The 14,374-nt window shown below is 35.2% G+C and overlaps 1 protein-coding gene across 4 annotated transcripts in view; it reads left to right on the top strand.

Moving 5' to 3' along the window:
- Positions 1 to 14,374, top strand: part of LOC121408599 (probable E3 ubiquitin-protein ligase HECTD4) — a 75,863-nt gene that overhangs the window by 31,124 nt on the left and 30,365 nt on the right. For 2 of the 4 annotated variants that reach the window (XM_041600121.1, XM_041600120.1), the window contains 11 exons: positions 3,131 to 3,235; positions 3,862 to 4,025; positions 6,034 to 6,201; positions 6,748 to 6,943; positions 7,637 to 7,738; positions 8,649 to 8,737; positions 9,474 to 9,661; positions 10,636 to 10,753; positions 11,004 to 11,124; positions 12,418 to 12,584; positions 13,992 to 14,138. In XM_041600121.1, coding sequence (XP_041456055.1) covers positions 3,131 to 3,235; positions 3,862 to 4,025; positions 6,034 to 6,201; positions 6,748 to 6,943; positions 7,637 to 7,738; positions 8,649 to 8,737; positions 9,474 to 9,661; positions 10,636 to 10,753; positions 11,004 to 11,124; positions 12,418 to 12,584; positions 13,992 to 14,138 — 1,565 coding nt within the window. The remainder of the gene's footprint in view (positions 1 to 3,130; positions 3,236 to 3,861; positions 4,026 to 6,033; positions 6,202 to 6,747; positions 6,944 to 7,636; positions 7,739 to 8,648; positions 8,738 to 9,473; positions 9,662 to 10,635; positions 10,754 to 11,003; positions 11,125 to 12,417; positions 12,585 to 13,991; positions 14,139 to 14,374) is intronic. The other 2 variants (XM_041600122.1, XM_041600123.1) reach the window with 2 other exon arrangements.

The following is a 14,374-nucleotide window of genomic DNA, read 5'->3' as shown; positions in this document are numbered from 1 at the left end:
CAAGTAATAGTTAGGCAAGTGTTTTGAAATAAAGACCAAAACTACTTGCCCAAATTGGGTAAGCAAAATTATCACAGTGGAATGACCAAAATTAGGGTCAATATTTTTAACATGATGTCGACCCTAATTTTGGTCATAGTGGGCAAGATAAAATCACTTTGGAAAAAGCCATGCAAAATAACAAGGTTCATCAGTTCATGTCAAAAGAGAGAAAAGATTTTCAATGGTTTATAAAACCACAATACTTTCTTTTGAAGAGGTAAGACTCTATTTCAAGGATTTTTTTCTGGCGAGTGAAACAGATTTTTGGGCAAGTATATTCCAACTATTTAAAAATTTACTTGTCCAACCGGGAAAGTGCTTCTAAAAAGTTCTGTAGCACCCTGAAAAGAGTCAAAGAAAAATAATAACGAGACAAGGAAAAGGGAGGATAAGGAGTAGGAGAAGTAGGAGGATCAAGAAGAGGAGGAGAAAAAAGAGGAGGAGAAGAAGGAGGAGGAGGAGAAGGGGAGAATGGGTAAAATAATACACTATACCAATACAAAGAAAAATCTAATGAAAAACGATAATACAAGGAAATAGAGTTGGAGACTAATAATTTGCACATGTGAGATACTGTCGAAGTGGGCGACCTGCGGGCTTGCACAGGATGCTGTGACAGGGCCTTCAACGAATCATTGAATTTTGGTAAATTAGTTTTATTTTTCTCTGTGACATTTTGTTCTGCATCATTCAAGTGTGATACATGTACATGTAGGTACATGTAATATTGGTTTGAGCAAAATTGTTATAAAAAGATCTCAGATTATGTACCTTGAAGTCAATAAAACTCACTCAATCAATCAATAATTAGATGATGTTAAGACTTGGCTGGGTAATGACCCTCAACATTCTGATTGAAATTCAGTAACTAAAATATTACACAAAATATTTCATAATGAATTTTTGTGATATTGATATGTTTGCAATATTTGCTTCATCGACACATGCAAAATATGACCCTTTCATATGAAATAAAATACATACTTGTCCATGCATGCATTTAAGTCATTTTGTAATCATCTTTTGAATATAAAATGGTTCTCCTACTTAATTCCTTGTTTGTGCAAGTTTTGGCAAATTGTCACATATTTTCCTTTAACTTTTATATGGAAGGTATTTACACTTTACATCTATGACACATTGTAAAGTGTTTTCCTTGTTTTTCTTCTTAAGTGAAGCATGCATTACTAAAAAGATGTTGACCTTTTGTTCTGTTGCAGTTTCCTTCCTTTTGTGTACTTTTCTGTAGATTGTGTACTTGAAAAAATTTCTATTTGCTTCCTTCCGATATGCTGATGAAACATATTCACTAGAGTGCAATACAAATAATTTATTCATCTACACTATTAAGTACTCTTGTTTTTTCTGCCTGAAAATGGGAGTGGGAGCGGCTATTTGATTACAGAACCTTTCTGTGCAAAGTAACTTAAAGATAATGATGAATCTGAATTTGTCATATCATGATTATACAATACACTATTCCCTGGTTATATTGTGATGGACAAATCATTATTGGATAATTTTTTTATTCTGATTTCATTTCACAAAGCAATATGATTGGTTCTCCTTTGCTGTATGGGAACATATTTTTTTGTATGCTCAGGATTTTATTTCAGATCAGATATAATTCTTTCAGTATTCATTGGCAATATAGATTGTAGTGAAATTTCATTTGATTTTTATTATATTGAAAGCTAAGAAAGAATGGGATATCTGAAATATTCCACAAACTAAAAAGGGTCAATATTGCACTCATCTACAATGAATGGAACTCATCCAATACGATTATTTTCATCTTTAATGATAGTTAGTATTAGACTATGCAGTAAGGCACAATATTGCAAAAGAGGTTTTGTAAGTTAGCCTGCATGGGGGCTTTATCAGATTTCTGTGTATCATACAATACTGCACAGGCAAATCTTGCAGACTAAAATATGCACAATGCACAGCTAAAACGCCCTGAAGATAATTATATTGGGACATTTTATTTAAATTCATACTTCAAGGAAATTGCCCTTGCATTAGAGAAACTGTACATCAAACTCAAATGCACCATTTTTCTTCTACAATCAGCTTTTAAGTTAAGCATTTATACAAAAATATTAAGGGGGCAACTTTTTTAACCAAAATGCATGTAAAAAAACTTGTTTTGGCCTGAAGGAGATTGATATGATTACTTCCTAATCAATGATTTGATCCTACTGTAGATTCATACCTACTGTTGATAAGGGGTTTTTAATTGACTTTTGATTTCCTGTAATTACTTTTAATTTTCCTATGATTACTTTTCATTTTCCCATGATTGCTTTTGATTTGTCGTATGATTACTGCTCCAAGAAAAAAGTTGTTAATGCATATTCATGTATTAACAAGTTTTCTTGGCATGCTTTAGCAATGCTTAGAATACTAACATTTCAGCGTTTTCAAATGATATTTCATGATTTCATAATTGCCTAGTTCAGGACTGTTCGGAGCCAGGCCAATTTGAATGATTTTAATGATGTTTATGCAACCACATACTGAGCCTCCATGATTCATTCAATCATCTCCCACACAAATTTGGCTGTGGATGCTTTTCATCATGCAGATTTGCCAGTTAGTAGGATTTATCCTATTAGACAGATTTTTAAGGGGAAAGTGACTTTAAATAGCATTCCCCCCCTAGATTTAGGATTTTTGAATCTCGTAAGAATGATAATTTTGGGAATGTGTTTCAAAATTATAACATTTTGAATAAAAATGGGATTGAAAATAAGATCAGAAGAAAAAGAAAATATGATTTTTAACAATTATGATTGGCAGCTCTTATCATCCAAAACACCTACCCAAAACTCATGACATCATGACTTCGGTACCTTATTAATTTGAGTAGCTTCTTGTCATATACATGTAGTCGTACTATGGGTGGAACTTTATAAGTCTGAGGCTCTGTAACACAAAAGTTTGTGATCAATAGGGCTAAGAATGAAATAAATGTTATTGTTTAATTATGATTTATATGTACATGTACATTACCAGAATTATCACATGTTAGTATGCTCCTATTATTTATAGTAATATTTATTTTCTGGTTTTGAATGTTTTTTAGGTTGAAGGTGACACTGTTACATTTAACTTTGAGATGAGAAGTGGTCGCGAGCACAACACTCCTGACAAGGCCCTGTGGGGGTTTAGTTGCACAGTCAGAGCGCAGGTGAGCTTCATCCAGATGGGTTTACTTGTTCATGTATGTAGAACCTTCAAAAGAGAAGGAAAACCCTTGATTCCAGCTGAATTTTATGAAACAGATGCATCAAAGAAACAATCAATGGGAGCTTGAGAAAAGTTGAAGAAATTATAAAATCATGAGTGTTTGAATGTTGTTGATCACTAATGCTATGGAGATCCTACCATTGGCAATTGACCAACGTGTATGATATCAACAATTTCTGTGTTACTCTAGTACTAAAAAAAAAATTGTCTTTTTATCAATTCTATTGGGTATCTCAACATTCAAATTCCCGTAGCTTTCTTATTTTCCAATTTCTCTCAAACTTAAATTGATCTTGTTCTTTGATTTTTCTGTTTTCACACGAGTTGACTTGTAGGAGTGGTTATGTCTCTACTTGGTATAGTAGGGTCAAGACGGGAATGACTAGAGCTTTATAAGCAAAGTGGTCAGTGATACAACAAAACTTTATGATTGCTTGGTAAGGGTACCACCATACTGTCAAGAATTCATCTGGCATTCATGGTCTTCATGTTGCCACAGGCCCATCTCCTTGGTCTGCCTACTTTTTGTTGTACTACGATCTAATGAATGCACATTTCCTCACCCAGGAATCATCCGAGGACTGCACCAGTGGCCTCCCATTTGTTGCTGACTTGGCTCTCGGCCTGACAGTTCTAGGTTCAAGCCTCCTCAAAGTGCTCTACGAAGGACCAGAGGTGACGGGTGCTGAGGAACGATGCCATGCCCTCCTGTCTTCCAAGATGATTCAGAGGTGAGTCCCTTTATTGTGTAATGCTTCAGCTGGAACTGCCAAGCACCGTGATTACTTTCTTAACCTTGACCCTGTAGTCACATTGCATAAACTTTAAGTGCGGTTGCATTTTGACTTTCCTGTCTATCTGTACCGTAGTCCTAACCTTGAACAGTTTTTATTCGATCATATAAAAAGCATTGGTGAAAACACAGTGAGCTTAAAGAATACAATAATATACAATACAATATAATGTATAATGCGGCAGCCCGAACACAATTTTATTTTTCACTGAATATGTAGAATTACCATTTTAGTAATTAATGGTTCAGTTAAGTTTGTCCTTATTGTCATATTTGTAAAAATTGAAATATTATGTACTGGGTAATTCAAACAATAAAAAACAAAAGAATGTCACTTATGCATGTATTCATTTTGTGAAAAATAAGCAAAACTTTGAAATGTCAGAACTTTCTTATTTTACATCCGATTTTGATGAAATTTTCAAAATATTGTTTGTTGGATTTTCTCTAATGTTTCAAGTCATCATTTTTCTGGGGTGGACTTGACCTTTAAAGGACTATCATTGATTTTATGGCTATTTTAATAGTCTTGTTTTGAAAATACTAAATTAGAGGTATGTATAACAATAGTATGAGATCAAGCTTAGCGTCTCCAATTATGACAGAGACTGAAATCTGAAACTTACTTCAGTTGTTTCAATAAAATGAATCAACTAGAAAATAAGGGTAATTGTCTATACTGAAATGAAACTCCAGAAGAAAATAAAAATGAATAAGTCATTATATCATAGCAAGCATTTGAGGATTAAACAGTCGAGATTTGTTTAATGAAATTTTCTTTATTCCTTCATTTAACTGTGGGGGTACAATGTTCCGTCCCACATTCAACCGAGTGAATAAAGGAAACAGCTTCAAACAGCCAGGCCTTGATACATATCCCCCCCCCCACCTTCCTGGGATTTACGCCAGCACAGCGCACTCATGCATCATCTTCGTTTTACACCCTTTTTTACTTTTCTGTACATATTTCTTTAATAATTTATAATTACAAAGGGAATACATGTAGAAATACAAAATAAAATCTTCTACGTGTTCTCAAAGTTTCTATGAATATAACCATAAAACACAAACATACTATAATGTATTGATAAATCTAAAGCTGAGAGTGATTTTGTTCCTTTTTAGTACCATTTAATCAAAATGATTTGAGGAAGTTATTAAAAAATACACAAACACCAAGAAAACACACACTCAGCCATGCTTCATCCCCTGACAAACAATGCATAAGAATAATGAAAAGAAGGAGAGAGATATAGAGAGAATAAACACATGTCAACATTTTTAAAAAAGCAAAGCAAAAAAATATATAAAACAAAATAAACATATAGTTGAAATACATATTTTTTTTCATGAATATATACATTTTCCTAAATCAAAATTTATAAATAGTATTGAATTACTATATACCTAAATCACGATTTAATTGAATGATATCGAGGCAAGTTGTGATTTGCAAAAAAGTTTCCATATCTATTCTTGCTGTGCATATTCATTAAACTGTGTTGTAAAAGCAGTGACGACATCTTAGAGATATTCGAATGCGCTGAACCTTCTTTCGCATTACCTTAAACATGGCGATAGTGCAATTGGGACAAAATCTGGGGAAAAAAATTGATGCTCTTTTGAACGATTCCATTGAATTCTCTCCGTGTTAAGGATAACCTGGTTTGGGGTCAGTTTGTTTAGGTAAGATCAATCCTATTTGTCAGATATTTAATTGATTATGATCATTGGTTTAAATGTAATATAATGCGAAACATCGTGAATTTGTGTACTTCGTTGATAATGATAGGTTGAGTTCAGGACCTCGCCACTGAAGTGGCGAGGTCCCCAGAGCTAGGCATCCCATTATTTCAGTACAGAGTTAGACCGTGGCCCAACTTACACCATACTTCAGGCCTAAGAGTGTACTGTTCCATTAACCAGATTGTTGCATTTTATTCCAGGTGTGCTTGGCATGAGATGGTACAGCAGCCCATTACAGGTCCATCATCAGGAAGTAAAGAGAAGGGTTCAGGCACCAGTCTCCCAAGGCTCAAGCTTTCTAAGGATACCCTACAGAGACTGAGGGTGATGTCTGGCAGAGCTGCTCCCTTCATGAGGTCTAGTATCAAGTAAGAACCTTTTGCCTTGCTCTACAAAAAAGGTCAGAGGTCAAAATCATTACAATGTTAGTAATTGCATATTTGGAGCTGTGTCGTTTGTTCATTAACTTAAAAAATGAGATGATGGTTCAAGGTCAAATTTGATTTTTACAGGGTAGAGGCATTAAGAGTTAGGAAACTCATAAAGATGAAAGGTAAAATAATATAATGTATCTATTTTTAGATATATCCTGTAAACTTGAGGGGAATTGAAATCTATAAGAAAAAAGTAAGTCTATTATAGGGAGGAAAACAAATCTAGAAACTGATAAATGCCAGTTTTATTAAACATTTTGAAGGATTAATTATAAAGTAATGAATGTAATATACATTCTAAGGTGGATTGTCAGTAGTAGAGTGATATCTCATATCTTTGGTTCCTTAGCAAATAATCTCCTATTCCCTATAAAGAATGATACTATATGCATCATTTACACAGCACTAAATACAAATGTTTCTAAACAAGTGCTGCATATCATTGCCACTGTTGGATCTTTTCCATCCATATCTTGACAGAGATGTGATAAATCCTGTTGTCTTAGAAGAGGCCCTTGTATCCGCTGCTATCAAACTACTTGATCTTGAACCAATGCTGAACTCTCTGAGCAGCAGTGAGTCTGGTCTGACTGCTGGCAGCCCTGGTCAAAATGGCTTTATAAAGATGATAGCAGAGGTCTTCAATAGAGTGAACACACTTGAAAGACAACTCATGGTAAGTTATCTATTTTATCTATTTTGAAACCATTAAACAACTGTTGTGTAATGATAAAGGGAACTCTGTCAGCAGCCATAGTCTAGGTAGTTTTGTTAAGGTGATTGCAGAGGCTTCAATAGAGTGAACACCCTTGAAAGACAACTCATACAAGTTTAATATGTATTTTGAAATGTCTAAACAACTGGTGTGTAAACCTGAAGAGTACTCTTTCAGCAGCAATATAATCTAGGTAGTTTCGTCAGGATTGTAGCAGAGGCCTTCATTAGAATGAATTCCCTTGAAAGACAATTCATGGCAAGTTTTGCCTTGTAAAAGCTTTAAACAACAGACAGTTAAATGTACTTAGTGATGCATGCAAGTCTCTCCATACAGTGGCTTTGTAGGAGGGGGTGATGTTCAGATATTAGGCAACATTGGGCAATCGAAGGAGTAAATTCCTTAAATGCTTGTGTGTACATGTACATTCTGCTTTCAGCTCATGTACTAAATATGAATGTACAACTATCAGAAATAATAAGTTGATTAAGCTGCTTTATTGAAAAGATGATATGAAGTAAAGTGATATTTTACTCATGTTATGATATGATTGTATGGTATTTTGTATGCTTTATCGGAATTGAATAGATATTGAATTCAATTGAATGGAATGAAACAAATTTCATGTTCTTAACTTTAAAAAATCTCTTTTAGTTCATTGGCGAGTTAGAGCAACGTTGGGAAAGAGAGCAGGAGGAAATGAAGGCTGAAGTAGATGATTCTCAACCGTTCTTTATTGATTACCATCTTCAAGAGGTGAGACAATCTGACATTCTATTAAAAACCTGAGTACATAATAGTTTCTGTTTCTGTTTATGGTAACTCTTGTAGGAACTCGGCAGGACAGCGTTTTGCTGGTAAACGCCAAGCTGGTATATAACCAATTACCTAGGAAACATTTTACCTCTAGGTAAATCAGTCATATTGGCTGACCTTATAGATGACAGATATTACTCTCGGGCCTTTTTATCAAAGTGGAGACAATGGCAGAGTGGGGATTCAAACTCAAACCTTGCAATTATGAGTCCAATGCTCTAACCACTGGACCACACAACCCATTACTTTGATGTGTATTGTATATAGTATTGATCATATGGATAGAATGGATTTTAAAAAAATCCCAAGAAATACTTTATTAAAAAAAAATGTGCAGACAATTTCAAAATATTTGTGATGGAATAAAAATCTTCATTTTATTTCTCTGCCAGAGATAATAATTGGTTACTTGTGTGATATATAGAATGAAATTGGGACAGTGTTTTCGGTCATTTGTACATTTTTCATTTTTAAAGCACTGAATAATTATTTTCAGGTACAATTGTTTTCAGGGCTTCTTTTTAAAACTCATCACATACACAGATGACAAGTGGAAACTTACAGCTCAAATTTTATTTTTGAAATAGAAATCAAATGTGATTTAAATAAATACTTCAAAGTCCCTGTCCACTAATTAAGTTGATTTAAATAAATAATTAAAAGAAAAAAACAACGAAAGTGTATAACATTGACAGTGCCATCGAAATCAAATAGAGCTCATCCAGAAAATCATCAAGAGCTGTGACATTTCAGACTTTCACTTGATGTCTATAATGAATGTATGTGAAACCTAACTCTAGGCCTAGTGTAAGATCTCTCCATCTGTATGTTTACGTTTCTTTGTTTTCAGGACAAAAAGAAGGATATTGAAACACTCTGCTTCATCCTAGATATAGACTGTGAAACTATTAGTGCTGAAGAAGCAGTCAAACTTCTCAGGTAATCTTCTTTATACTTAAATCAGTTCAATGTATTGGCAATTAATGTTTACATTGTTCATCCATGCTGTGAGCAGCATACCCGCACATGCATGTGGTAAAATGTACGACAAGGTACTTTACAGATGAGATGCCAAGTACTGTTTGTGATGCTTTAAAAGTGATCAAGATGAGTTTAAAGACAACAACAAAAAACATTGATTCCTACAAAACAGTAAGGTTTGTGAATAAGCTTAGAAAGATTGAAGTAAACAAGCGCAATGCAGAAAATTTTGTCATTTGCATCATTTTCATGTTCCACTGTTTCTTCTTTAAATGCAAACTAAAAATAATCAATTTTCAGTACCTATGCCTAATTCGAACTCTGACTCAATTTATATATTTTGTTTGTTAATAATTGTAACTAAGACGATGTATGTTCAGGTGTGCTTTTATGTGTGATGATGATATTTCTAGGTGGCACATGTAGGGTGTGTTTGTGTGTGAGTGTGCATATTTCGTTTTTTTTTCCTTCATCTTATGTGTGCATGTATTAATCACTATATTTTGGAGGCTTCTTATTTTCAAGTGTAATCTTTTTTTACCTTCCTTTTCTTGTAATGATATTTCTATATATGAATGTACAATTTATTGATTTTTTAATGATTATCAAGAATAATTTGAATTTGAATATGAATTTGAATTCAAATGAAATCAAACCAAGCAGTAAAATAATTCATACAAATTTCTTCATGCAGGGACAGAATGAAAGAGAGTCGGCCAGAGGAGGATGAATCTCAGAAGATGACAAAGACAAAGGGATTAGTGGCAGCCATCTTGGAAAGAGCCAACGCTCTATTGGATGTATCCATACCGAGAGAGAATGGATCATCTAGCATCGGTCGGAGTATATCACACGGTGGTGATGAGCTAGGTACATTACCCTGTAAGTCATGTCCTTGGTGAACTGAGACCGGTCTCACAAAGAAATAAGTATGACTTAAGTTGCACTTAAATGCCGACGCGTACATGATATGCATTACGAAATCTTCTTCATGAATACACAGTAGTGCGCGTCCTTTTCGCATTATCTGACCAATGCGGCCATGCATTTTATACCTTGCGCAACTAAACAGTGTGACTCTAAGTCATTCTTAAATCTTTGTGAAACACCCCCCAGGGACCGGTCTCACAAAGAGTTGCCATTGATCAAATCAACTACAACTATGGAAAGCAAGCAAGCAGCTTTTCTTCAAAAGATTTTTTTTAGATTTGCTGTATATTCATACATTACTTGTTTTCTTAGAAAAATCAGTGTGCTTCTCTTTGTATACAAAGGACGTTGTGAAAATTTCCGGTAAAAAAATTATGACATTGATGGATTTCCATACAGTTGAGGTTGATTTGATCAATCGTAACTTTTTGTAAAACGGGGCCCTGGTGACCAACAGTATTGTTACTATGATGGTCTGCACCTTCCACTACTCAAGGTTTCTGTCTGGCAATAATTTTTCCCAATGAGGAAGTAAATGATATAAAAGTGATATTTTTTATTTTTTCACTGTTTTCCCCAATCAGCATCAAATTATGATCTGATTGCTTGCAAACAAGCAGAACATACATGGAGATGAAAACTCATGACATTCATGGCTTCCCACATTTAAGTCTGATTTGATCAATCTCAACTCTTTGTAAGATAGGGCCCAGGGCCCCGTGGCATATGAAGTTACTATTATGGTGTATATGATCAACAGCCAATTAGAGTCAAGGATGCCATGCAAGTTGCCATTGCGTGGCACAGTTACCATAGTGGTAGCTTTTCTGCAATGGCGCCCTGGTGTGAAGATTATCCTTTAGAAATTTTGGAGCACATTTTAATCTTCAATGATTATTTTTTGTCTTGGTTTCTTGTCATAACAGGGAATGGAGGAGTAAGCAGTCAACCTTCTACCAGTACTAATCAGTTCTCAAGAAGTCTGTCAATGCCAGCTGATCTCACCAAAGCTAGGCCAGCATCATCAGATAAGTCATCCAGCAGGTAATGCATTCCTTGAAATGACACGAGTGGTCGTCCATAAAACTGTTTTGAAGTTACGCATGACTTTTATGACGACCGGAAAATGTTCTTAGGTGCTAAGTCAGCGATACATGTACTTCATGTACTTCATGAGCACAAGAACTGAACGTTAGTTTAGAAGTTGCTGATGATGCAGAATTTTAATCTATATTTTTGTTCCAACAAGGTCTTAGATCCTTCATTTACTTTGTTTTCCCTCTTGATATTGTAGACCTTACCAGATGCGTCGGTCCAGGAGCAGTGCTTACAGTGGCACTCCAGAACGCAACCAGAATCTCAACAACCTACTTGATGAAATATTTGCCTTCATTGGAACCAAACTTAATCAAACCGTAAGCAATTTCATGGATTAAAGAACTCTGTTTCAAAAATCAATCTAGAAGGTCTATTCCACCCCAACAACATCATTGAGGTGTTGTAACATCAGTAGAGAAAAGTCAAAGCAGAATAACCCTGGAAATTTCAGCAAAAATAAGTAGATGTAAAATAAGGAATTAAATTATAAATGGTTTCTTATTTTCACAACACATTTACATGTATGTGCAAAGTACAGGTGATATACATATGAGAAATGTGATGATACAACAAAAGTGGATGTAAAATAAGAAATTGATGAAATAATAAAAGCTTACTTAGTTTCACAACACGTTTACAAGGATGTGCGAAAAGCGGATTGTATACAAATGAGATAGCTGATGATACTGTCCACACTCATTTCTCTCGTATTGTGTTATTTGAAATAGAGGAAGCTGTTGAGAGAACACAATAGATAACAAGGAAATTCCCCTGTTCAATGAAAAATCTAGCCATATTTTTCATTATGATGAGAAATTTGTTTATTAATAAATATATATTTCAAGTAAAATTGGAGAGCTTTTTATGAGGCGAGTGACTTTTTCACCAACGAATTTGCACTTAGCCAATCATATGTGAGCATTTCTGTAGCTTATAACAATAACAGTGATGATCACATAGATGCTTCCTAGAAACCCCCATTACATCATGCTCATGACTAACAAATTGATGTGAATTTGGTCATGCATACCTTATGTCTACTGTAGGAATGCTCTCTTGTATTTTTTCCATACAAAATAAACTGTGAATCAGCATAAGTTTGGGGGTCTAGAGCTTTATATGCAAATGTATGCTGTGTGAAATGTTCAAAACTCTTATTGCTATCAGAAGCATTTAGTATAAGATCTGGGGCCGTCTTATAATGAGTTGCAATTGATCCGATCAATCGCAACTATGGAAAGCCAGCAAAGTCATTTAAAATGCATGTTTGTTCAAAAATTTCTAGATATGATGTATATTCATAAATTCATTGATATCTTGACAATTTTGGGTGTTCTCCTTTGTTTAAAAAGGACATTTTGCAAATTTCCTGTAGAAAATATTATGACTCTGATGGATTTCCATAGAGTTACGATTGAGTCAATGGTAACTCTTCGTAAGATGGGGCCTAGTTCACCATGTTCTGTGCCAAACTGTGAACCATTTCTCACCCTTAATGGGAACATCTATGGTAATGGCCATTTCACTGTCTCATACATGTAGCAACAGCTATACAATAATATGATAAAAAGAAGGATTTAACATCTCTTGACATGGTTTCATATGTGTAGGTATCTAGGGACGAGTTCCTCTCGGCGGTCAAGGCAAGACATCAACGTGGATGGTCAAGACAGCAAGCCTTGGTCCATGCCCATCGATTGATGACCACTGCTGGTCGTTCAGAGGGCTATGCTCATCTAGTGACCGCTATAACATCCGTCTTGCAGCAGGGACCTAGGTAAATTATTTTCCATGGAATAAGATATGATGGAACACATTGGCTGTTGATGTTTTACAAATTAATATTGAAATAATATTATTAAATTAATTTTAATTAATATTGAAAGAATTGTAGGGGAAGGCGGTGTAAGTTGAGCATAGGGGCAAGTTGAGCCACCAGCCCCAGGCCAATAATGAATGAGTCAGACATTGTGGTGGTGTCATGTATTGATGACCCATAGCATAACCCCTAACCCCACCACATTGTTTTCCACTTTGAAACAAAAAGTAGTTTTTTAGAGGGAAAAGTATGAATTTCAGCCAAAAAAGTAGTAAAGAGTGTGAAATAGATAAGTACTTTATTCACACACACGTCTTTAAATATAGTAAAGACATGATAACAACATTGTTAGTCCAGGTTTGGATCTTCATTCTTGTCATAGTCTTTTATATGATAGATGCATAATAAATGTGTGGATACAAAATTATCGCACTAAGTTTGGACTGGGGTAAGTTGAGCCAAACAGTATGGGGCAAGTTGAGCCATGGTAATTCTTATGGTAATGTATCTTAAAAAACAAACAAACCATAAAAATCAATTGAAATGCAGGCTGAAAGGAGCAAATTTACATGACTGCTCTTTTCCTTTTAAAGGATGTTAGTATTATAGAGAATTAGCAAGTGAAAAGACTTAAAACAAAAAATTGACATGCTGGTTCTCCCCCATTCATTTTGTACATAGTTTTTGTGGCTCAACTTACCCCCAGATGGTGGCACAACTTACCCCATATATGGGGCAAGTTGAGCCATTTGACATCGGTTTTTTCAAAGGTCACGATGACTTTCAGTGTGGGGGTAGAAAGTTATATGTAGGTGAAAAACATTTCCCAAGAATCAAATTTAAAGGCAAGGTACTTATTTTTACAATAGTACTAGTCATATCAATTCTAACATGCAAAATGCAAAAAGTGTCACAACTTACCCCGCCTTCTCCTATGTGTTATATCACTGTTATTACATTGTGGTCTAGTGGTTACGACTCTTGTCTTTCAATCAGAGGGATAAGGGTTCGAATCCCAGCCATGGTGTGTTTTCCTTCAGCACGAAATTTAACCATATTGTGCTGCTCTCGACCCAGGTGAGGTGAATGGGTACCCGGTAGGATTTATGCCTCGATGCTTTAGCGCCGATATGGCGGCTCAGCTACGGCTGGGGTAATAATATGATACCATTTATCAAAGCACAGTTGAGTGTAATTCATGCACATAGTAACAGTGCTATATAAATGGACATATTATTATAAGTTTGACTATAATTTCTATTTCATGTTATGCAATACACCATGTCAATGTTCTGTTATGTATTTTGTTGGAATGCATCATAAAGCATAGTCAAACAACCTTAACATCTCATCATATCACCACAGGATAGATGACCTGAAGTGCGGTGGTTTTGTTGAGACTGTTAGACAGGCCTTTTCAGACGCTATGACGGCCATTGTTCAACTTGCTACTCATCATCCAACTGATTGTGCTTACAGTATAGGACTCCTATGTACCATCCCATACACAAGGTAGGTCAACCTGTATTGGTGTGAAAACTTGTAGATTATTGGTGTGCAGTATCATTTACAGTTTTGTCATTCTGTAGTTCATACTTTGATCATTCACTTATGCACAGCGTTCTCGCCAGTGTATAATACGCATGGTTCAAACACCATGCCTGCGGAAATGGAGACCAAGTGGAACCATGCGTAAAATTTCAGCGACACGCACCCACCCCCCAGGAGTGGCAGCACAAGTCCCCGAC

This window comes from Lytechinus variegatus, chromosome 2, assembly GCF_018143015.1.
Source record: "Lytechinus variegatus isolate NC3 chromosome 2, Lvar_3.0, whole genome shotgun sequence".
Lineage (NCBI taxonomy): Eukaryota > Metazoa > Echinodermata > Echinoidea > Temnopleuroida > Toxopneustidae > Lytechinus > Lytechinus variegatus.
The sequence above is the reverse complement of the archived record's forward strand: the minus strand, read 5'-3'. Positions and strand labels throughout refer to the sequence as shown.